Source organism: Anguilla anguilla, chromosome 5, assembly GCF_013347855.1.
Source record: "Anguilla anguilla isolate fAngAng1 chromosome 5, fAngAng1.pri, whole genome shotgun sequence".
NCBI lineage: Eukaryota > Metazoa > Chordata > Actinopteri > Anguilliformes > Anguillidae > Anguilla > Anguilla anguilla.
Window position 1 is genome coordinate 17,132,928 of NC_049205.1, and position 23,484 is coordinate 17,156,411.

Below are 23,484 nucleotides of genomic sequence, written 5' to 3' on the forward strand. Positions count from 1 at the left end.
CCGGGGCGGGGGGGCGGGCGGGGGGGTGTGGGGGGGGGCAGGGGGGGCTGCCTGCTGACACCTCCGCTGCACACTGCATCATGCGGTCTTAGGGCTGTGAATGAGAGAGGGAGAGAGAGAAGGAGAGGGAGGGAGGGAGAGGGAGAAGATGACAGGGAAAATGGTGATGGACTCGTGGGGGAAAAAAAAGGACAGGGACGGCGAGAGAAGGAGCGATGGAGAGATGGAGGGAGAGAGGGGGGAAGGGAGGAGGGGAGAGGCAGGGCTGCTCTGCTCTGCAGGCTGCGCTTTGAGGCGCCGGGGCTGTGCCTCGACTGCGGCGTTGGCGACGGCGACGGCGGCGGCTGGGTCCGTGTGACCCACGCTAACGCCGGCCGGGGTGGACGCGTCCGTCCGTCCGTCTGTCCGTGCGTGCGCTCGTTTGCGGTTCACCTTCATCCCGCCGCGTTACCGCCGGGGGACAGCGTCCCCTTCCCCTCCTCTTCCTCCTCCCGCTGCTGGTTATAGGTGCTGTCATCTTTTCCCACATCCCCCCCCCCCTCCCCTCCCCTCCCTTTTCCTCACCGCCCCCCCCCCCCCCCCCATCTCTGGTCAGCTGTGCGCTGGGTTGTTTTGGAGTCAGGCGGAATTTGGCGGCGGTGGCCGAAGGGGTGCTGGGAGTGTGCCGTAGTGCCTTAAATATTAATACTCCTACATCAAAGAGGGCTCTCCCACGGCCGTCCTCTCCCTCTCGCCCTCTCTCGTTAGGAACGGAGGAGGGGAGGGAGAGCGGAGGGAGAGGGTCCCCCCCGTACGGGGGAATATGGTGTGGGTGTGCGTACATGCCGATGTGGGGCTGTCTGTCCCTTTTTTATGTACAGCGGGTTCGCCGATGTTCGTTTGTGTGTGTGTCTGTGTGCGAGTGTATCTGTGCGTGTGTGTGTGTGAGTGCGTGTGTGATTGGAATGTCAGGGAGCAGCTGGTGCACACTGATGGAGACCCCGGAGGTTGCCGTGGGAGTGGGGGGGGGGGAGGGGGGTACGGTTGTGTGTCTTGTCTGCGTGTAATGGTTTTGTGCGTGTGTGTGTGTATTGTGGGTGTGTGCATTATTTCATTGTTAGCCTGTGTTCAGCCTTGATTTGAAAAACCCTTGGAGGCTTTGTGTGTGTGTGTGTGTGTGTGTCTGTGTGTGTGTGTGTGTGTGTGTGTGTGTGTGTGTGTGTGTGTGTGTGTTGGATTGCCTCCACCTGCATGCGTGGTGCAGGCGTATCTCGGTCCCTCTCTGTGCTTATTAGTGCGTTTGCCGTGTTGTTGCTGCCCATCTCCTCGGCTGGTCTGATTAATAGTGCATCTAATATGTTGTGATGCTGCTGCGGCTTGGTGGCTGTGTGCCTGTTTGATGATGATGTCTGTATCGATAGTATAGATGTTGCTGGCTAGCAGGTGTAGGGGGCAGGGTGTGTGCGTGTGTGTACGTGTGTGTGTGTGTGTGTGTGTTATGGGGGAGTCTCGGGGGCTGGTGGAGGATCTCCCGTGTTTCCAGGGAGATGGGAGGATGAAAGTGCTCAGTCTGCCATCTCTTCGTTCTGTGAGGGGAACGAGGGATGAGGGAGGGTGCTCAGAGCGTGTGTGTGCATGTATTGTATCGGGCAGAGTGTAATGTTTATGTGTGTGCGACAAACCCAGAGGGTGTGTCAGGTGTGTGTTGTGAGTGTGTGTGAGAATGTGTGTTATGTGAGGGAGAGCATGACAATGTGTGCGTAAATGTTGCATTTACACATTTGAGAGTGTGACAACACGTTTAAGGGTGCGGGACCGAGTGAGAGTGTGTACCTGTGTACGTGTAGGTGTGTGTGTGTGTGTACGTGTGTGTGTGCATGTGTACACTAAGCTCCAGAAGTCCCCACAGTGTTACAGTAATGTTTACGGATGTCATGGTCCTCACATGTCACGTTATACAGATGCTGAGACCCAGCTTTGGCCCTGCTAGTGACTGCTTTGCTCATGTGCATGCAGTGCCCTGTCCTCTGAGGTGCGAGTGTGAGGGTGGCAGCTTGCGTCAGTGTTTTTGTCAACAGGTATATGTGACCGGGTTCGGCAGGTTACCGTGCCTCATCGCGAAACATTTTATAAACAAAATGTGGGCGTGGCCTCGATGGCATATCTGCACTGATGCGGCCCTTTCTCTGTGGAATCCCGTGGGGATGAGAGAGACCACTTTTTCAGTAGGGCCATGGAGAGTGGGGAGACTCCCACACAGGAGTGTCCTGCTGAATTAATATCTTGAGCAATAGAGCGCAGGCCTCTCAGTAGAATCCTATGCTAATTTCACACACACAGAATCCTGTAGAACCCCCTAGATAGATCCCTTGGTAGACCCCCTGGATAGAGTTGAATTCTGGGGAATTGACCCAGTAGTAGAATTCCGGGGAATATAATGAACCCCTCATACTTTCAGTCTTAGAATATTGGGACTTTCTCTCATGGAAGAATTCTGGGGACTAGACCTCTCACAATAGACTTTTGTGCAATAGAGATTTCATTAAAATCTTGGAGATTCTCGAATAGAATCCTGGAAAATATAAATACAGGCTCTTTTATTATGATCTCATGGAACAGTGGAACCCCTTGACCAGAATACTGGAGGTCGTTTTAATATTAGCAAGAGAACACAGTGTCCAAATGCATTCAGTTTCCAAAATCCCTGCAGTCATTTAGTGCACATTGCTCCTGCACTGAAGGATGAAAAAAAAAATCATCTTTATTTGGCTTATTTTTGTCTGTTTGTTGGAGGAATAGAGAGGGAATATTTACATGTATGTGAGAGTCTGTATGCATTCTTGTGTGCAGAATGTGTTTGTATATATCCAGGTTTGTGTTTATATTTACCTGTGGATATACTGTATGTTGATGTAGGAACCTGTATATATGTCTGCGTGTGTGTGTGTGTCCAGCAGATGTGCATGTTCGTATGCTTTTGTATAAATGTGCGAGAATTTGCGCTCGTGTGTGTGTGTGTGTGTGTGTGTGTGCGCTCGCGTGTGTGCATGTGTGTAAATTTGCGTGTCTGTAACACGAGTGGAAACGCCTTCCCCGTCCCTTGTTGAATTCTGTGTGGGTTTTATTTCTATTTGATGTGGGTTGGAGTGGAATGATGAGGATCGGGGCCCTCTGATTGGCTGGGGTGTGCTAAATGATTTATAATCCTTTCCTCATGCGGCGCGGTGCCTCATTTGCATACGGTTGCTATAGTTTTCAGTGGATCCCCCTGCATTCGGTTCTCACTGCCTGTAGGCTTCAGAATCTGTGTGTGCGTGCGTGTGTGCAGGCTGACGATGAGTGCATGTGTGTGCATGCGTGTGTGTATGTACGTGCTTGTGTGGGTGTGTGTGCGTGCAGGCTTATGTTTGAGTGTGTGTGTGTGGTTTTGAAGTGTATTTCTATGTCTAAGATGCTGCTTGCCATAGCTGTAACTGTTCCTGCATTGATGTACCTGTGTCTGATTTTTGCAGAGGCAGGAGACAGTACATTTACAGCATCTGCATACTGCTACTTAAGAGAGAGAGAGAGAGAGAAAGAGAGAGAGCAAGCAAGGCATTGATACCACTGCTTCTCTTGTTTCTCTGATAGAGGGAGCAATGCACGTGTTAAACTGTGTGAAATCAGAGAGAGAGAGGAAGGGATCACACTCCTTATTTTTGCTTGTGTGAAGAAAAAAATTGGATGGAGAAGGGTGGAGACAGAGAGAGGAGAAAGACACTGTGGCTTCTCCCACTGTGTGTGTGCGTGTGTATGTATGTATGTATGTATGTGTTTGTGTATGTTTGTGCGCGTGTGTTTGCGTGTGTGTGTGTGTGTGTGTGTGCGCGTGCGTGCGTGTTTGTGTGTATGTGTGTATGCGTGTGTGTGTGTGTGTGTGTGCGTGTGTGTTTGTGTGTCTGTATGTATGTGTGTGTGTGTATATGTGTGTGTGTGCGTGCGTGTGTGTGTGTGTGCGTGCGTGTGTGCGTGCGTGTGTGTGTGCGTGTGTGTTTGTGTGTGTGTTTATGTTATCTGCAGAGCTGCAAAAGTGTTCAGATGTTGTTGCCAGCTCTCCTCGCTGAATCTCCTGGTGGCCATGAAGCTTGGTTTTCTGATTCTGCTTCCTCTCTCTCCGCCTCGCCCTCCCTTTCTCTCTCTCTTCCTCTCTCTCTCCTTCCTGCAGAAAAGGCCCTGAGCCCCCCTATACTGGAGCTCTGGGTACTTCACCCAGTTCTGTAATGCCAGGCAAACGCAAGCCTCTTGCAGGCAGAATCCACCACAAGGGGCTGGCTCTGTTCGTATGGCTTTAGTCTACATGCAGCAGAACAGGGGGCTTTAGCCTCAGTCACAGAGACCAGCTGCATATGCTGCTTTCCCTTCCAATAAAAATTGAAGCCTTTGAAATGAGAAAAGCTGTTGTTTCTTAATTAAGAAATTTTAGTGTCTCTTGAAGTCAGAAATAGGTATGCAAACCATGAATGGTTCCAAATTCAGGTCAATTAGTGGTTTCATTTTCTGTCGTGTGTTTTATTGCAAATTATTCCTTCACACAGAGCTTGCATTTGGCAGATGAATTCAGTGTGGATCTAACAGCTGAAAGTGTGGGCACCTGACATCATTTGTGGAGGATAAAAACTCCAAAGGCGAAGCAATGTGAAATTGCCTACAGCTTAGAGATGTAGCAAACCCTTGCAGCTTACAGAAGACACATTTACCATGGCTATAAAGCCACCAGTAGAGCCAGAGATAACTAAAGTCACAATCAAATCAGTGCCATGGTAGAGAAGGCAGTGGTCCGAACCTGCTTTGTGTTGAAATACATTTCCAAAGGACTTAAACACATTTTCAGGAACCTTATTTGGGCGTGACCAAAACCAGCATGCACAATTTGGTCCCCAGGGCCACATACGAGAGCCCCTGGTGTAGCTCACCCTCTCCGCGCGCACACACGTGTAGGTAATGGGTTGGTCCGTCCTGTAGTCTCAGCAGCAGGTCACAGCTGTGTTATGTATGTATGTATGTATGTATGTGGCTGTCTCCGCCCAGTAATGGTGTTCTAGGGAAGGAAGGGGGAAAAAAATCCTCACCTTCACTGGTCACATGGTTAGCTATGAAGTCATCGTGTGAGTCGCCGCAAGACCCAGACACTCTGGTGTGGGCAAATTTGTGTCCCCTGGGAAAGGCTCTTCAGCGTGCTGCAGAGGAGATGCCACTGAATGCTGATAGGCCTGTGTGTGTGTGTGTGTGTGTGTGTGAGTGTATGTGTGTGCGTGTGCGTGTGCGTGTGCGCGCGTGTGTGTGTGTATGTGTGTGCGTGTGCATGTGCATGTGTGTGTGTGTTAGAGAGACTTTGAGTCTGTCAAACATTGAGGGACAGTGGGTGTGACTTCCTAAATCTGAGCACTGCCTCCATTTTGAATTTATTATTCAGAATATCTCAATAATAAAAGATCAGTTAAGCAGTAAAACAATCAAAATTATTAGTATTATCTCATTTTTGTTAAAATCCTTATTTTCTACGGAAGCTTTTGTCGCACCATGCTTGTCAATGGAGCAAGTGGACTGAACAGAGCGATGGAGTGGGAAAGAGAGAGCAGGAGAGAAGGAGAAAGGGAGAGGCAGAGAGAGAAAGAGATAGCAGGAAAGAGGGAGAGGCAGAGAGGGAAAGAGCGCAGGATTAACGGAGAGACAGGGACAGAGAGCAGGAGAGTGGGAGAGAGAGAGAGAGAGAGGGAAAGAGAGAAGGAGAAAGGGAGAGGGAGAGGCAGTCATGGGCACACTGCTGTGTCTGATGTACAATGAGTCACAGTGTTGGGGGGAGCAGTAAGAGGGAGGGACTGGTGGTTGTTGTTTCCCTGGGGACGGAAGAAACAGATGCACGCTCTCACACAGGCAGGGTCGTATCTGAGCGCACTCAGATTGCAGAGTGGATGCTTAGTTACTCAGTCATTGTGCTTGTGTGTGTGACTTACCTGTGTGTGTGTGTGCGTGTGTGTGTGGGACAGGAGCCGGCAGCTGAGAGCGAAAATGACCAGAATGAGACCATGGGGAGAGTGGATGAGGGAGTAGAGGAGTTTTTCACAAAGAAGATCATCCCTGACAACCCCCTGTGAGTATCACGCAACAGCAATACACACACAGACACACATGCACATACACATACACGCACATACAGACACACACACATATACATACACACACACACAAATATACATACACGTGCGCACACACACACATGCACACTCACAAACACACACACACACGCACACGCACAAATACACACACACTAATGCACACACATGCACACACACGCACCACACAAATGCACATACACACACGTGACCACACTTTCCCATGCATGCACTCATATGCATATGCGCATGCATGCACACACACATTGTGCACGCACTCACATATTCTCTATACAAGAAAAACAAAACCATCAGACTGATGTTTTCCTGCTGGTCTTCATACAGTATCATCCTTACTTGCATTTTTACTTGAGAATTATATTATTTATTTTAACATTTCATTTATTACTGTCCAGTAGTCTGCAAAGCATCTTTCTGGGCTGTTCTCAGAAACTCACTTTCCTACCATTCCTGTGTGCAGTAAGAGCCAGAGGGAGGAGCCCCCAGTAAAAGCACAGCCTGTAGAGCCTGCCAGCTCAGCGCCCTCTACTGGCCCCTCCAAGAACATCAAGAAGAAGTTTGGGGACTTCTTCGCCTTCAAGAAAGTCCGTGCGGCCCGGGGGTCGAAGGGCGAGGGGGGCCCAGAGGGGAAGATCAAAAAGACTTCAATTGCGGATTTGATACGGCCGCTGAGGGAAGCGGCTCGGGCAGAGAAGGAGAGAGAGAAGGAGAAAGAGCGGGAGAAAGAGCGAGAAAGAGAGAGAGAGAAGGAGAAGGGGAGGGAGAAGGCAGCAGAGGAGAATGCCGCCAAGGGAACCGCCGCCGTGGCGGAAACGCCGGCCCTCCCGGTCGCAGTCCCCGCCCCCAGCCCCGCCCTGACACCGAGCCCCACCCCCACGCCAACCACGACACCTGCCACCGCCGTCACACCAGTGTCTCCTCCCGCGGCCACCTCCCCCGTAGCCCCCACCACACTCACGCCGGCCCCCTACCCCACCCTCGGTCCCGCCCCTGTCCCCGTCGTCGAGCGTGAGAAGAGCAGGACCCTGGAGAAGAGCCGGACGCCGGTTGGGGAGAGGAAGTTGAAAGCGACGCGGCGTTCTCTGAGGGAGGGGAAGTCTCAGTCCCTCATCCTGCTCACGGGACTCGAACCCGATGATGCAGGCACCCGCAGCAAGGTATGAGATCTACAGAGGGTTAGGGGAATGGGGTCAGGGGTCAGGGGAGTTGCAGGCAAGTGGGGTGTCTTCAACTCTCTTTTTGGGTGTAAATGGTTTAGGCGTGTACATCTGTTTAGTCAGCAGCAGTCTGCAACAATGTCACAGTGTTTATGGCTCTGTGTGAGTTCTATGAGCTCACTTCCTGCTTCCCAGAATGCATTGCTGATGTTGTTGCTGGTCCAGTGGTTGTCCTTGGGGTCGTTCTGACGCTCTGCCTAACCCACTGTATCGTTTGCTCTGTTGGATCCCTCCTTACATTGCTGCTACCATTTATTATCTTCACTATTGCCCTGGGCCCGGCCTGCAAAGGATAGGCTCCCCCTCTATAGATTTCTTCCCGTCGGGCAGTTTTTTTCTGGCCGACATTAAGTGTTTTTCTTCCCAATGGGGAGTTCTTTACCCCAATTGTTTGGTTTTTGGGGTTCCGGCCTGGAGTTCCGCTGTCTTCGTGACCGTGTGTCAGTGAAGTGAGGATTAAATAAAATATGTTTAATTTTATGTATCCTGCAGTTTTAACCACTACCTCTCTGAATACTGAATACAAGTGCATCAACAGTTAAAAGGAAACCCCTCACTTGTCCAGCATAACATAAATGTAGTCAATTTAATTAATTATTATCGATATTAAGATATCAATATAATTCATTAAATCGCCACATTCATTAATAGGCAGATCTGTTGGACCAACCTTTATCAAATGTACAGCTCACAACCGGATTAAAATGAAGAAATTCATCAAAATAGCCACAAAAATTCACTTCTAATCTAAAGATGAGGTTCAACTACCTTAAAAAACAGAAAACACGATGTTATACACGATGAAACGATGAAAAATTACAGTCACAAAAGAAATTAATGAAAGAAAATGCCAAACCACAACCTGTTCTCCCAAACAATCCTGAGGAAACCATGATCGCAGTCCAAAACCAAGAGACTGCTGAACATTACAAAAAGCCAAGGATGAAAATGTAAAAATGCCAGGTGAGCTGTAAGACAAAAACATCAGATTTTGTGCACATCAAACACCACATAACACCAGGCCCAGATGCAAAGTTCAGATTCCTCAGATGGCAACAGCAGATATCAACCCCATAATATCCCCCACAACAGATGTTACTGGCACCCAAGAACTACCTCCTCCAGATGTGTGAATTGTAGGGCTGTGTCTTATCTGAAAACTACCAAATTTATGTTTTAAAGTGGCCTTATGTTGTTGGAAGCAAGGCTACGCACTATGATATTATTATCAAAAGATTCATTGTCTTGAGGTCTTTATAATGAGATCAAATATGGGATGAATATGTTAGGAGGTAATCCAGCTGAGCTATAAAAGAAGAAAATAGAAGTTCACTACTGCTTCTGACAACAAGAGGTGATTTGTCAACAAATAATTGTTCAATCTCACCAGTTGCGATCTCTGCTTGAAACAGGTTCTAAAAATTGAGATTTCAACTATCAGGCCTCAACAAACATTATATAGACATTTCATTCAGTGATTTCAATTAAATATCACAGATTAAATTCAAACTTAAAAGGAATATGTATCTTTGTGTGGCATGTAGCCATGCAGGGTCTGTGACCCCCAATGTAATATGTAATATGTAATATTATATAATATTAATATTATATAATTAATATATATCAATATCAATATATCTATATATATATATATCAATATATATATATATAATATATATTGATATATTATATATATAATACATATATATATAATATATCAATATATATATATATATATATATCAATGTAATATGGTGTCCTGTAGCTCGTCCAGGGAGAGATACAGGAGGGGAAACAACTCTCCACAACAAGCCAGACTTGTATAGACCTGTAACATGGCTTAATTGCCCCAAGGATGTTTCCTTTCATGTTTGTGGAGTGGAGAGTAGGGAGAGGGGGCAGAGAGAGAAAACAGATACACTCCTATAGTCATACAAATGATATTGTCTGCTTCTCAAAGATGATAATCTAAAGACTAGGCATCTGAAGTGCCTCTGTGAGAAGCGCTATACAAGTAAAGCTGATAAATTAATTGGTCATCTTGGTTTCATTCAGATCGGCTAATGATCCCATGATGCTCTCAGCCAGGAGATGTCTTCACGCCACCGTCCTTAGCGAATGGCACTGTGTTGCCTTGGTGACCTAGTCTAGACTACACCAACTCTATTGCATCCTTGAATCCCCCCCCCCAAGGCTGACTGTAGATAGGTTGACTCCAGCATCACATGACCTGTGTGGATGGAGCAGCCATGGAGAAAGACTGATTTATGTTCACCCCAGGCGTGTGGCGCGAATAAAAGTGCAGCTGAAGCCTCTGTGTTCTCAAAGACTCAATGACCTGGCCCCTCCCTACCTCACTCATCTGCTAACTGTGTACACTCCCCCTTGCACCCTCCACTCCTCCAATACTGGTGCTCTACTCACCACCCCCTGGACCCATCTCTGTTAGTGTGGTGACAGAGATTTCTCTGTGGCTGCTCCCTCTCTGTGTAATGCTCTTCCAGTAAACATTAGGGAAGTAGGGAGTTAAGTTTTTAAATCACTGCTTCACTATTGCCTTGATTCTTATGTTGTTGTCTGTGTTTATGCTTTATTCTGTACTCCTTTCTGTATTACTGACCTACTGCCTTCTGTGCTTACTGTACTTACTGTTTTTTACCCTTTCAACTTTGTTAAGAAACCTTGGGCTCTGGGAAGGAGCTGTATAAATAAAATGTATTATTATCATCAATATTATTATTGAAGGTCCTACCAGACCTGTCACATGCATAAAACAATGTGAGGGTTAACAAAATCATTTGTGCTGAAGCACTGCTCAGCAGTTCAAAAATAAGTACTGGCAGTCTCACCTGTTCCTATTAAAGCAATGTACCCCATGGTCTGGAATGGGTTCACGGCGGATCCTGACCAGATTCTGACCGAACCCTGACCCTGTCACTGCTGGTTGAGACTGAAAGTCCCGTGGGGTGGCGGGCGGTCAGCCAAAAAGTCGCACAGGGAGGGAGAGTTTCAGTCTGTTTTTTCACCTTTATCGCTCAACAGCGACTCCTGTGGTCGGTTGGGTTCAGGCCTTCAGAGAAAACGTGTGCCAGTGTGTTCCCTCCCAGATTAATGACTGATTTTGCAGTGGTGGGACAGGCCTACAATTTCAACCAGTAATTTCGAATTTGAAAGAAAACAAAAAAGAATAGATAGTTCAAAGTTTAAAAATGTTTAGTAACCCTAGACTCACACTATTAACAGTATAAGCTGTAAAATAAGCTTGTATTTTAAACATAATAATGTGAATACCTGCCCAAAACAGCTTGTTTGCTACTTTGAGTGAGAGAGCAATTTTGACAGATCTTGCTCTCAATTGGAAATTAGGTTTTGAGTTTACCTTCCCACTTAAACCAGAGGCCATAGCTGTGTAGTCGTTGGTCTGCACATGGCAGAAACATAACAGGGCACAGGTGACTACAAGTCCCACAGTGGCACTAGTAAATCCAGTGCACTCCAGTCCAGCCCTTGAATCCTTGAAAAGCCTTAATAGTAATGCTGTGGGGAGTTTGGGCTGAAATAGTCAAGCAGTGTGTTCAGTGGACTTGCAGGCTCTCTGAGATACCTCCTCAGGACCTGTGGGCCTTCAAACATCGCCTTCATTACAGTGTCTCTACAACCAGGAGTGTGCGCAACAGAAACTGCTGGACCTGCCACTCAGAAATAATTCAAAGATGTTCATTTTTTTTTTAGCTGTAAGAACCCTGGCAGTCATGAGACTGAAATGGTCCCTATTCCACCCATATCATCACATAGAAACATTTATGAAGGTGCACCTCTGCTTCAGCTCCTAGAAAAGGCAAGGAGAGTAAGGGGAGTTTCTCCAACCCAGGGGAATTACGGCAGTGGTAGAGTTTATATTCTCTGGCATGTTGCATGCCTAGAATAGTGAGTATTAACGTAGCTGCTCAAGGGTCTTTCTCACCAAGCCTATCTGTGGCCTAGGAGTTTGAATGTCACTGTTGCATCTTGATGGTTTCTCCCCCTTGGTGTATCTGTGACACTCCTGCAGCCAACTAGCTTCTCTCTGTTGCATCTGAAGACCACAAGTGTAAGACAGACTGTTACAGCTGGATGGTTTCTCTCTTTTGGTGAATATGAGCTTGGAGAGTAAGTAACACTGTTGCAGCTGGGTGGTTTCTTTGTTTTGTTGTATCTGTGGCCTAGAAAAGTGAGTGGTTGCAAGTTGAGTTTCCACCTGGGTATTCTGCCATCGATTGGGCTACGTACAACATCCAGATTTTTTCAGTAACTATGAAATAAAACCCAGGATCCAGCCATCTGTTTGCGAATAGACAGCGAACATAATAACCGGCCAATATAACTGAAGGGTACAGTACTGCAGATGTGTAAATGTGAACTCATAACAGGACCTGTATAAGGATGTGAAATACATATGCACCTATGCAGAGCTGTGTTGTGTGTATCAATAGCAGCAGAACAGCTGATAGAATGTAATGGGAAAGGAGGTGTAGTTATCTAGGTGGTGCTAATGCTGACCCCCTTCCTATTGGCTGTCCTTTTCCAGAAACACCTGAGTGAGAAAGGCTCATCCAATGAGGGCCCCTCCAGCTTTGAGCAGCGCGTCCACGTCATGCTGCACCGCATGGGGGTCACCAAGACCCTGCCGTCCGACTCCAGGAGGGCCCAGGTGAGGGGCTGCCCTAAATCCCTGAACGGGATGTCCCGCCCGTCGCTCGCGGAGAGGGTTTTTGGTTCGCCCCTCTGGCCGAGGCCGTGCAAGGACGTCTATTATTATCGGCGCCCCCCCACTGCCCTCTCGTTCCCTGGAGCATTCTGGGACAGATCGGGTTATTGCAGCGATGATGCTGGCGGGTCAGGTTCCTCCCTGGCGATGTCCCCCAGGCAGCGGTGCCAAGGCTCGGTGGCAGGCGCAGAAAGCATAGCCAGCAGGTTCTGGGTTCTGGCTTCAAGTGGCCCCTGGGAGGAAGGCGCTGTCCTGTAGTCCTGGGCTTTTATTCATAGAGCATGTCAGAGAATGATTGCTGATCTAGGATCAGCTTTGGCTTTAAGCTCATCATGGATAGTGTTGGAACACTGGCCGGTAAAGCCTGATTCTAGATCACCACACTTAGTCTGAGATGTTTTATGAACGCAGGCCCTAACCTGCCCAGTTTTCGCACAGGAATATACACCTCCCAAACATGGAATGTTAAATCATTCTACCTGCTTGATGGAAGCACAGTGGTTGGGTTCAATTGGCTGATGTGTAGCTTTAGACACTGAGTGGGGCATATGGCTAACGTTAGGGTGGGGGAGACACAAGACACTTTATTTCATTGAAACGGGCACAGTCACAAGCACAGGGTTAGAACAGGCTGTGACATATCTATGCATTGATGCCAAACTAGAAGTAAAGCAGTAAAATAAACAAATGGAGCTGCTTAATTTCAGTTTAGCCCAACTTGATGAATACGTCACAGTTGCTCCTAACCTTCTTTCATTAACCCTGTAACTGGGTACCTTCTGGTTTATTGTAATTGGACAGTGCATTAATATCCTGACCAATGGGGTAAGCAGTAAAATGTAGAAGGAGAAAGCTGAACTGTGTTATCTCCCACACACTTTGTATACGGGGATGCTGAAGACACAGAGAGCAAGGGCGAGGTAGAGGTTGGTATGATAGGAAATTTTAGCAGACTCTCTCTCTCTTGCAGAACAAAGAGGGAGAACTGAGGAAGGCAGACTCTGAAGGTAAGACATGTTTTACTCTGTAGCCCTCTGTAGCATTGCTGGATGGTTCTTCTGCACCTGGCATCACTGCATGTGCCCTGCCTCTGCTAGCTCAGTGGATTCTGCAGGTGTAGGTCTTATTTAGAACAGTGGTGCTGCATAGATGTCAGAAATTATAGTTACCAAGTGCTGTTGCATTTATCGAAAGTAGAAAATGCTGTTGCATTGGCCCAGAACAGCCCATAAATTATTGATTGGGCTTAGATCTAATGATCTGATGTGGATCAATATTTTTAATCAGCCATTATCAGTATGTATGCATGTCTGTAGTTATAGATGTTGAAGGGAGCGACGGAACTCAATATGCAATTATTAAAATAAATAGAGCTCTTTAGTTATTGCTGCTCGGTGGATCAGCAGCTGTCAGTCAGTTTTCAGTGTGTTTGGATATCTGCAGTTACAATGGTTGATTAGACCAGCAACATGCAATCAGTAGTTATCAGTGTTTACAGCTACATGTCTTGTTACAGTGGAGTAGGCTGGTAACATTCTGTGTGTAGTTGTCTGTGTGTAAAGATTTCTGAGGTCCATATCTTTTGTGTAGAACAGTAATAGACTCAGGGTGTACAGATTTTTATTGTTACAGGTGTTGGCTGGAGCCGTGGAATTCTATCTAGTTACCACAGATGAGTTGTGCACGTTTATTAATAAGTGCTTAAGGATTTCTGTTATCCTATCTGTTGAATAGAGTAGTGTAATGATTACACTGCATCACCAGCTACCAATTTGTTTCAGCGTCGAATAAGTTCATCAGTGTAGTTATCGTTGTGTGCAAGTTCCTTTGACTTTGAGTAGTGTATAAATATTTCGTCTGTAGCTATCATTGAGTACTGGTTTTTTATCCATAGTCACTGAGTAGAGCACTAGAATTGTCTTTGTGGATATCCCTGAGTGCGTAAGGACATCTGTGTTTATCTGTGAATACAGCGAAGACGGCCATTATTACCGGCTCCCCTGCAGCAGTCATGACTCAGCAGCAGGCTGGCACAGATCCTCAGAGGTCACGCCGTATCGTTGAGTCGCCGCTCGTGCAGGACCGTCAGCACGGGCACTTAGACGTCTCTTGAACCAAAATGGTGTCAGAGGTCAAAGGTCAATGTTGTTGTTGAAGTGTTACTGATGTGGAACTTTCAGAGGTCATTTTCTGAGGGATGTAATCCCTCGCCTGGGGAGATGTTATAAGTCACGCTGTCATTCTCGGTCTGTCTGTGCTCTCTGTGTGCAGCGCTGTGTGTGTTTGTGCATTCTCTCTGAGCACAGTGTGCGTGTTGTGTTAGTGCAGTACTCGACTCGGTCTGTGTGTTTTCTGTCAGTGCAGCATTTCGTGTGCGTGGGCGTGCGTACGCGGGCATATTCCAATGTTTTATGTTTGTCAGTGTTCTCAGTACAGTCTGTCTATTTATTTAGGTGTGTGTGTGAGCGCGTATGTGTGTGAGTGTGTGTGTTTTCTCTCAGCGCCTTCTGTTCCTCTGTTCCAGGGACGATCATTGACAGTAAACCTGAACCCCCGCCCACCTTCATGAAACCTCGCACAATGTCCACATCATCAGGTAACACGCACACCTGCAAGATTTTATTTCATTCATCTTTATTTTAGCAGCTGACTCTCATTGAGATTAACTGCTTTATTCAACAAAGACCTGGCAAGAAGACATCAGCGCATACAAATGACATTATGAAGGCACTTCATGCATCACAATTAACTGGAACGGATTAGCTGTCATGTACGTCAGCAGGAAACACACATCAGTTTAATGCGTGCCTCACCTACACACATAAGGTCATATACCGTATGTATGTAGTCATAGAGACGGGATAGTGAGGCTTCATGAACCTCATGATGGGCAGAGCTGCAATGAACTATCACTGGCTTGTTTGAACCAATCAAAATGGTTTTCAATACCACTGTTTAGCTACCAGAGCGAGTGGTTCAAATCACTGAGTCATTGAGAACATTGGAAAGCTCTGCCCATTTTCAGTTTCATGAAGCCTCATTCTTCCCTGTCTAGTAGCCGGTATGGGACCGTCAGCCCATATAGCTGTGTGGTTGTAAAATGCATTGAGCCGTATGCTGTCCCATAAGTAGTAAACCTAGCGGTGTGATAAGCAACGCTAATGAACCCTCTTTCCTCAGATATGAGGCGACCCGTGCGGGTGGGCGTGTCCACACTGGAGTCCCGCAGAGCCTCGGGGCCGGGCGAAAGGCCTCCTCTCCCGGAACGCCCCGGTCCCCTCCCCCCGAAACCCGCCATCAAACCCCCTCTCCCGGTGCCTCTCCCGGTGCCCGAGCCTGCCGCCTCCGCACCGCCTCCCAGGACGTCCCCGGCCACGCCCGTCCAACCCAGCACCTCCCCGTCTCGCGAGGACAAACCAGCAGAGCCCGACGCCCCCCAGCCCCAGCCGAGGGACCCGCCCACCCCCTCCCCCAGAAGGGAGACACCCCCGGCACCGTCACCACGCAGGGGGGTCTCCCTGGGGGACAGCCGGGTGCGGGCAGAGAAAGCACAGTCCGTCACTGAAGGTACCGTCTCCCACAATGCACCTGGCTTATAAGTTTTGTGGTCGCATTCAGTTTGGATGTGGAAGAAACCAGCTTTAGTTTTCCCCATTGTCATTTGCATTTTGAGAGCTTAAAACCAGCAGGGTTTTAGCACCAATAGTGTGCTATGTGACACCGTTGTCAAAAATGAGTTATCAGCACATTGTGTCATTTTGCTGAACAGTAGATTTAACCATCGAGATAAGACAATGCAATGCAATGCAATGGGACTCGGGAAAGCTGCATATCACAATATTGCACTATGTGCTGTTATGTGCTCCCTTATTTTAAGCTCTTGATTTATAGTTCCAGTTAAAAATAATCAATACAGGTCTATTCTTGGCCCATTGTTGTGGTGGGGTAAGCTTTGACATATTAGACTGACTGTGCATGAGTCAGTGGTGTGTGCACCATGTACAATAGCGTTTATGCTTCCGCTCTATGAATGTTTCTGAATGTTGTCCACGAATACAGCTATTTTCAGATCTGGTCTTAATGGAGCCAGAGGGTGAAGTTCTATTCTGTTGAGTTTACGATTTAAACTGTGATCAATTTTGCTTATTGCTTGGGCAATTTTAATTAGGCAATTTTACATTGTGTGTTAAGTGGCTGATTTATTTATTTAAATTGATCGCAAAATCACATACCGGTGTTTGAAATTGTACTGCTTAGAAGGTTTTGAATACCAAAGACATACGGAAGGTGGTCCTTGAAAGGTGATAGAAGGGATTCTGCTGCAGATTGTCTACCTTTGCTGTGCAAGGTAATTGTATGCAAATCAAGTGGAATATTGATGCCTTGAAAATTTGTTTAGGTGACAGAGGTTAACACTTGACTTTCATCAGTGTGAAGAGGCACAAAAGCTGGTTGTGTGTGTGTGTGTGTGTGTGTGCGCGCGCAGTCTGTCAGCTTAATTTAGATCAGGAATCTCAAATGCAGTTTATGGAGCACTGCAGTGTCTGCTGGCTTTGTGGTTTCCTTATAGTCAGGTTCCAGTGTGGGCCTTGGGCACCTAGGCCCTGTTTCATGAAGCAGGATTACTGAGTTAGCTGGATAACTGGGCTGGGTAAAACCCGGAACCCTCCCAGATCTGGCACACGGACTGAAGTAAAAATAGCCGTTCCGGGTTTTTACTCGGTGCGGTTATCCGGCTAGCTCACAAATCCTGTTTTGTGAAATACCCTCGGTGTGTTAACTCGAGCGAACCGAGAAGCTGCATCGCGCTGGAAAAGCTGCACGCGCTGCTGCCGCTCTCCAGGACCGGAGTTTGAGGTCAGCGGTCCAGAGACGGTCGTGTTTTTGTGTCCCGCAGAGACCCTGCCAAAACCGCGGCCGCGCATGAAGCCGTCCCCCCAGCGGCGCGCCGTGTCCGTCCACGAGGAGTCGCTCCGCGAGCACGTCGCCCTGCTGGACCCGGAGGGTGAGCGCGCACTCAGACAGGAAGTGACACGCGCACAAGCGTCGTTTTCGCACGGTTTATCTGCCGTCTCGAAGAACTGTGATCGTAAAGTGATCCATTGGTGACGTGTCAAGGCTCACTGCCACCCACCGGAGTGAATCCTATTCTACAGTGAAATGGATTCCTCTGTCCTGCACTCCTACAAATGAATTATAGATCTTTAGTAACTGCATGCCTGGCCTCCTCTTCTAGGCCTCTAACTATAGCGACTGAAGTCTGTAACAGACACCGTTTTTTCACTTCTAAATGTACAGTGGGGACCAAAAGTCTGAGAACCAATTATTTTGATTACTTTTTAATTTTATTTTACCTGTTTTATGTTTTTTTATGCGATCTTGGCTTTGAAAAAGGTGTTATATAAATAAAACTATTATTTTCAATGGCTGGTACAATTGGATACTCCATTTGTGTTCAGTCGGGTTCAGGTCTGGTGACTGTGGCGTGAATACCATCCAAATAAGCTCCCCTTGTTCTCATTCATGAAAGTATTCTTGAAAAAGAACAGCATCATAATTGCATTATTCCTTGATAAATAATGAAAACAATTAGGACTTGGTCATGTCCTCAGACTTTTGGTCCCTATTGTAGCTGTTAGTGAATTCAGTGCCACCCCCCCCCAGCTGGTCTAATCAGTGTGAATCACAGTATGACTAATTATCGATTCAGTCTGTGGGCGGGCAGTGGCCCCGTGGGGCCACGAGGAGAGGGGAATCTGTCTGCACAACCTCGGGCTGGGAGCCCCGCCCCCTCGCGCATGACACCTCTCGTTCTCTCCTTTCTCAGAGCTGAAGGCGGCGTTGCCACGGCTACAGAGGTCCCCGGTGAGGAAACGGGCCAACCTGGGGGAGCTTCCTCCCTGCAGTGAAGACCAGCCTGAGGGAGAGGGGGGTGAGTTGGGGGGGGGGGGGGGGGGCGGGGCGGGGCGGTTGAAGGATGGAGAGTGGTGGGCTTTTTTGGGGTCTAAAGAGGGTGTTAGGCACATTTGTGTTGGAGTCCAGGTGGAATACAGACATTGCACATTGACCATAGAGGTACACACCGTCGATCAGTCTGATTTTTCATAGCGTAACAGGTGGCACAGTGCACTACACACCCATCCATTCATGACAAATGGGCTCATAAGCGCCACTTCAAGTCAGACTTATTACATTGACTAGCAGAGTTCCGACCACTTCCCTCGGCATCGAGTCTCCCGGAGAAAACAAAATCATCACTCCGGAACAAAAGGATTGATTTTTAAAATTAGTTCCAGGCCATCGCTTTATTTTTCTTAACGGCAAACAAAGGCAAACGTATTTAGCCCTGATTGCCTGAAGCCAACCATCCGCTTGTTATTATTATTGTTATTTAATACGGGGTGTTACAGAATATTCCTCCAGCCTCTCCTTCTCGACATCCATATAATGCATTTAGCTCTGGATTTGTCTTGTGAAGGGAAAAAAAATGACTTGCTGAAGCAAATGCCTACCAACAACACTAGTGTGTATTCAGCTTTTTTACTTCCCAGTGTTGCCTTTGTAATGATGCTCCACCACCGCCCATGTAGTCAATTGACTCAAGATAGTAGCGTAATCTGCGTTCGGTATTAAATTTAGCCGAACACTGGCAGGCAGGCACTGTAATCTCTAGGCAGCTACCTTATTACATCAGAATCGGGTCTTGACAGGTTCCACCAGCTTGAAGCATTACCAGAATTAAGCCTCAAGGTACACGAGCAGTAGATTTTAAAATCGCCATGGTGATTGCCACTCAAACTCCGATCACCGCTGCGCTAACATAAACGAGCAAGATTGCTACGCCAGCGACGTGCCCGCTTCCGGTCTTGCTGCGCTTTCGCCCTCTGACAAACAGCTCTGCGTTCTCTATTTATGAAGATCATAACTCTTTTACGGAGCCTTCGGCATGCCTACAAGTATCAATTATTACATCACGGCCCTCGCGCACTGCACCCGAGCAGGGCTCACATTACGATGTGCTATCCGTTTGCTAGAACGATCTCCGCTAGGTGGGACTGCGATACGAAGTCAAGCCGGGGTAAAGTCCTCCGCAACGTAACTGATGTGACAGGCTTACGGAAGGCGGCCTCTCCTTAATGCGATCGCAGCGGAAAGCCGACGTTCGCCGCCTGAGCGTTAATGACCTAGGCGACCGTGACTGATGGAGAGCGAAAGCAGAGATTTCAGGACTGGTCACACGATACTGTGGCTCTTCTCCCAAATAAAACCACTGGGTTTGTTTTCTCATGTTGCACATTGGTTCAGATTTATCTAAGAGTCCTTATACATAAAAACTGACCAGAAGGAGAACCTGTTCACATCTTGCCAAGTTGTCATGCTAGTAAGGTGTGAACGGACATGACATCGATCGCCACTCTGGATTCCGTACACAATCTTTGTTGGCAAAGACTCCTTACCTGATTAGATTGTTGGGAGACAGGGGCATCAGTCCAGCTTCTTCAAATGAACACTGGGGGAAGGAAGGGAGGGGGGGAAAGGAAAGTAAACGGGAAAAGAGCAGGAGAAAACCAGCAGGCTTTAGGGCAACATAGATGCTAGTACATGGTGGAAGCTGTTTCTCCTTTTTTGAACGATTGGCCTCCCAGTGAAGTCCAAAAGGTATCAACACCATTTGCCTTTTCTATATTTGCAAATACATCTATTGTTTGTAGCTTGTGAAATTATTACCAAAGTATATCCTAAACCTCCTTTTAACCCTAAACATATGATATATTATACGCTTTAAAAAAAATCTATATAGTACCAAAAAAAAGGCTGTTGGTTCCATAAACCACTGTTCAAATAAAATAACTCTTTCTGAATACACTTGTTTTAGGAGTGGATTTCAGGAAATGTTGTTCCAGTCTGTGCTGGCTCCTACTGTTCTCCAAGGGATGCCAATTAGTTCCCCAAAAATCCTCCATTTTAGCTTGCCTGGGGCCACTGCTTTGATGGTTGGAGACTTTAAAGGGGAACTCCACCTAAAAAAACTGATATTCTCCGTTTCGCCCTCAGAATAATTGGTGTGACCCATATTTCATATATCAAAACCAAATCTTTAGCCTGTATCTGCAGAAGATTAGAAATGATGTCAGTGGGATAGAGCTCTTTCACAGATCTGAGTAGAGGTGTCTTTTGAATGGGCACTTAATGGTGTAACACTGTAATGCTGACAAATCTTGTTCTCTCTCTATTTCTGAAGTCACAATTACTATACTTAAGATTGAAGGTCTGTTTTATAATTTAATCTGAACTACAGTTTCCACAAAATTTTGAATGCACTCTCTTAAATGATGCTAAAGGCTAAGTTATGTAGCCGGACAACATTACTTTTGGGGTGGGGTTCTGCACATTTTGTTTTTAGTGGCGATTAGAAATAAGGTTTTCTCAAGGTGAAGACCAGCATATTAAATGAGGAGTTTCCCTTTAAAGATGTCTGCGCATATGTACACTGCACCTGTGAAAGAAACCTTTGCTTATGCCCCGCCCTCAGCAGGTGAAAGAAAGAGCGACACAAACCTGAACAGCCAAGAAACAGACGCCAGCTCGGTCGTGGAGAAGGGGGCGGGGCTAAGCCCAGCGGGGGCCGGACAGGAAGACGCCACGGCGGAGGCGAAGGAGGAGGAGGAGGAGGGGGGCGAAATGGTCTCACAGCAGCACATGCCGCAGGGAGGAGCAGAACCATCAGACCAAAGAACTGATCCCCCCTCTCTCAGAAACACATGAACTGACCCGGAGCAGAGTCTATTTTCTACCATGTTTTCCCCCTTTGCATTGCACGCCAGACTATGTACAAAAAAATAATAATGACAAACAAATCTTAAAAAAGAGAGATGAAACAGTACCTATACTTGTTAAATATTATTAAAAAATGAATTCAGATGTGTTATCAAGAGTTGCGTCTGCGATGGTGGTTTGTAATCATTGGTGCGTTTGTGTGGGGTCACCCCTGCTTTTTTTTTGGTTTAAAACTTCATTTGTCACCATGGCAAACGTCTTCATCCAGGGGACCTTACATCACTCATGTTTTACGAGCGGTCAGTTGGATATTTACACGCAGTGCAGGCTACGTTAATGGCAGTGCCCCGGGCGGGAATCAAACCTGCAACCTTCTGGTTAACACCCAAACGTTCTAAATACTGGACTGGTTGTCAGGATTCCAACAGGAAAAGCTCAAAGGAGGGTTGTTAAAATAGTACTAAGACAGATTGACATTCATTTTAACAAGCATAAATTCAGAAATAAGACGGGCCCAAATGACCCACAGTGTGGAATTTGGACAAGTGTGTCGCCTCTGAGTGAGAGGGAACATTACATACATTGTTCTAAGAGAAGACTTGTGCTGGACATAAAAATGTTTTGTAAGAGATCTACAGGACAAAAAGTTTTACACGTGTGATTTCTACAGAAATCGGTTAAACTCAATGTTCTTAGGGAGTTTGTTATGCCACATTATTTCACTCCCTATATACTCATAGCTAAGCATTCTGTGTAACATGGAAAGCTGTCCCCCACCTGTTTAAACAAACAGGTGGGGGACAGATGGGTTCCCCCTCTGAGTCCGGTTCTGCTCAAGGTTTCTTCAGTCAGGGAGTTTTTCCTTGCCACTGATGCCCTAGGCTTACTCTTTGGGGGCCGGTTCTCTGTAAAGCTGCTTTGTGACAAAGCCCCTTTGTTAAAAGCGCTATACAAATTTTTAAACAGATTAAACCAAAACATTACAATTTCACGAAAATTCACTATTGCGTTGCCAAGGACCATACAGTGGCAATGGACATTCTGAAGTGCAATGCAGTGTAGGACACTCCCGCTGCCAATGGGAACCACCTGTAGTTATGAAGCAGAGAGGACAGAAGGAACGTAGGAGCAGAGTATCAGGTAAGTGTAAATCTGTGGTTATACAGGGCAGATAACATAGTTCAAAAAACGCAGTGAGTTCTATAGGACAGAAAAGGGATGGGACAACACACTCATTTACTAAATATAAAAACCATTTATTGTCAGGTGAGTAAAATGAATGAACACTGAATGCAAAGTACAGCTTATATAAAAAAGAAGCCGAGGTATCAGCTGTGGATTACAGTCTGGTACTGCCTGGGACGATGATGTCGGAGTGGGCGTGGTTAAAAGAACCTGAGCTTGGGTCACAAGAGATTCAAGTGTCATTAACACAACCTGAGGGTAAAGCCTACAACTCCCATAAACCCACAGAACCACCACTGCAAGCACTCTGTGGGGGGAAACTGCAACTCCCACAGTCCTCAGCAACCCATTGTAACACAATGTCCTTTTTTGTTCTACACTGGAGAAAGTTGAAGCGAGATTTATGCCAGGACTTCGTGCCACGTTCCTCTCCCCGTTCAGGTGCCTCCAGTTCTGAGGACACACGGTCATGGCAGCCGAGTACGCAAACCACGACCGAGCGCTTCCGAGCCGGAAACACAAACCGCGACCTGGCAGCCTTCACGGAGCTACCCACACGTCCAGCGCGTCATACGCCGATCCTGCCGGGGTCGCCGGCGGCACAGCCAGAGTCGGCGGGCCCTCTTCGGCGCGCCGGGCCGCCCCAGATGGCGCTCAGCTGGTCTCCTTTGATCCGTCTGGGCCGAGCAGGTAGCGCGCGGACCAGCGCACAAGGTCATCGGGAACCCTGCAAGGGTGTGGGCGGGGGGGGGGGCGACGTTAGCACCCGATAGCGTCAGCTACCGCAACCGCCGCGGCGCGAAGCCCGGGTCACTTCCAACGGCTCGGCTGCACGTTAGCCGCGCGAGCACGGGCTCACGCAAACGGGTTCAGAAACACGACGAGGTGCCGGTGCGAGATTAAGGCCCCCAGGGCGAACGGTGGAAGTTACCCTGCAGCTCGTTAGCCGTCGCTGCACACACGAGGCGGCACTTACTTGTAGAGGCTCAGCGCCTGGGCGACTGGCGGAGCTGGCTCGTAGCGGTAAAGGAACGGGGTGCCATCTGGGTGGGACTGCGAGGGAAGGGGGGGGGGGAGAGAGAACAGAAGGAGTTTTAATCCATCGGCAAGCAGTCAATTCGCGCCAGGCCCGAAACCAAGTCTGCGAGCCCAACGAATTCCTGAGACGGTCTGGAACGACCGAGCCTGCTTTAACTAGCACAGTGAGCCAATCAAAACAGTCAGGTAAAAATCTGAAAACATAAAAACGTGAGTTAATTTAGACATGCATTTATCATATGGTTTATCGTAATTGTTAAATCTGCTGGCTCTTCGACATTCTTATAATTGTTTATAGATTTGGTTTCACCCCAAGGCTGAATCTATAGCTATAGATTCTGACAGTGTCACTTCTTAATGGGGGAAA

The 23,484-nt window shown here is 47.4% G+C and overlaps 2 protein-coding genes across 4 annotated transcripts in view; one reads left to right on the plus strand and one right to left on the minus strand.

Moving 5' to 3' along the window:
• Positions 1-21,051, plus strand: part of carmil2 (capping protein regulator and myosin 1 linker 2) — a 65,513-nt gene extending 44,462 nt beyond the window's left edge. For all 3 annotated transcript variants that reach the window (XM_035418755.1, XM_035418758.1, XM_035418756.1), the window contains 9 exons: positions 6,006-6,109; positions 6,613-7,309; positions 11,937-12,059; positions 13,087-13,123; positions 14,641-14,712; positions 15,297-15,683; positions 17,014-17,121; positions 17,944-18,048; positions 20,650-21,051. In XM_035418755.1, the coding sequence (XP_035274646.1) occupies positions 6,006-6,109; positions 6,613-7,309; positions 11,937-12,059; positions 13,087-13,123; positions 14,641-14,712; positions 15,297-15,683; positions 17,014-17,121; positions 17,944-18,048; positions 20,650-20,882 (1,866 nt within the window). In that variant the 3' untranslated portion in view covers positions 20,883-21,051. The remainder of the gene's footprint in view (positions 1-6,005; positions 6,110-6,612; positions 7,310-11,936; positions 12,060-13,086; positions 13,124-14,640; positions 14,713-15,296; positions 15,684-17,013; positions 17,122-17,943; positions 18,049-20,649) is intronic.
• A 1,075-nt stretch (positions 21,052-22,126) lies between these two features.
• The window catches only part of acd (ACD shelterin complex subunit and telomerase recruitment factor), a 9,111-nt gene continuing 7,753 nt past the window's right edge, over positions 22,127-23,484 (minus strand). The window contains exons 13-14 of the mRNA XM_035417474.1: positions 23,056-23,132; positions 22,127-22,806 (exon numbers count right to left, since the gene is read on the minus strand). Of these exons, the coding sequence (XP_035273365.1) occupies positions 22,734-22,806; positions 23,056-23,132 (150 nt within the window). The 3' untranslated portion in view covers positions 22,127-22,733. The remainder of the gene's footprint in view (positions 22,807-23,055; positions 23,133-23,484) is intronic.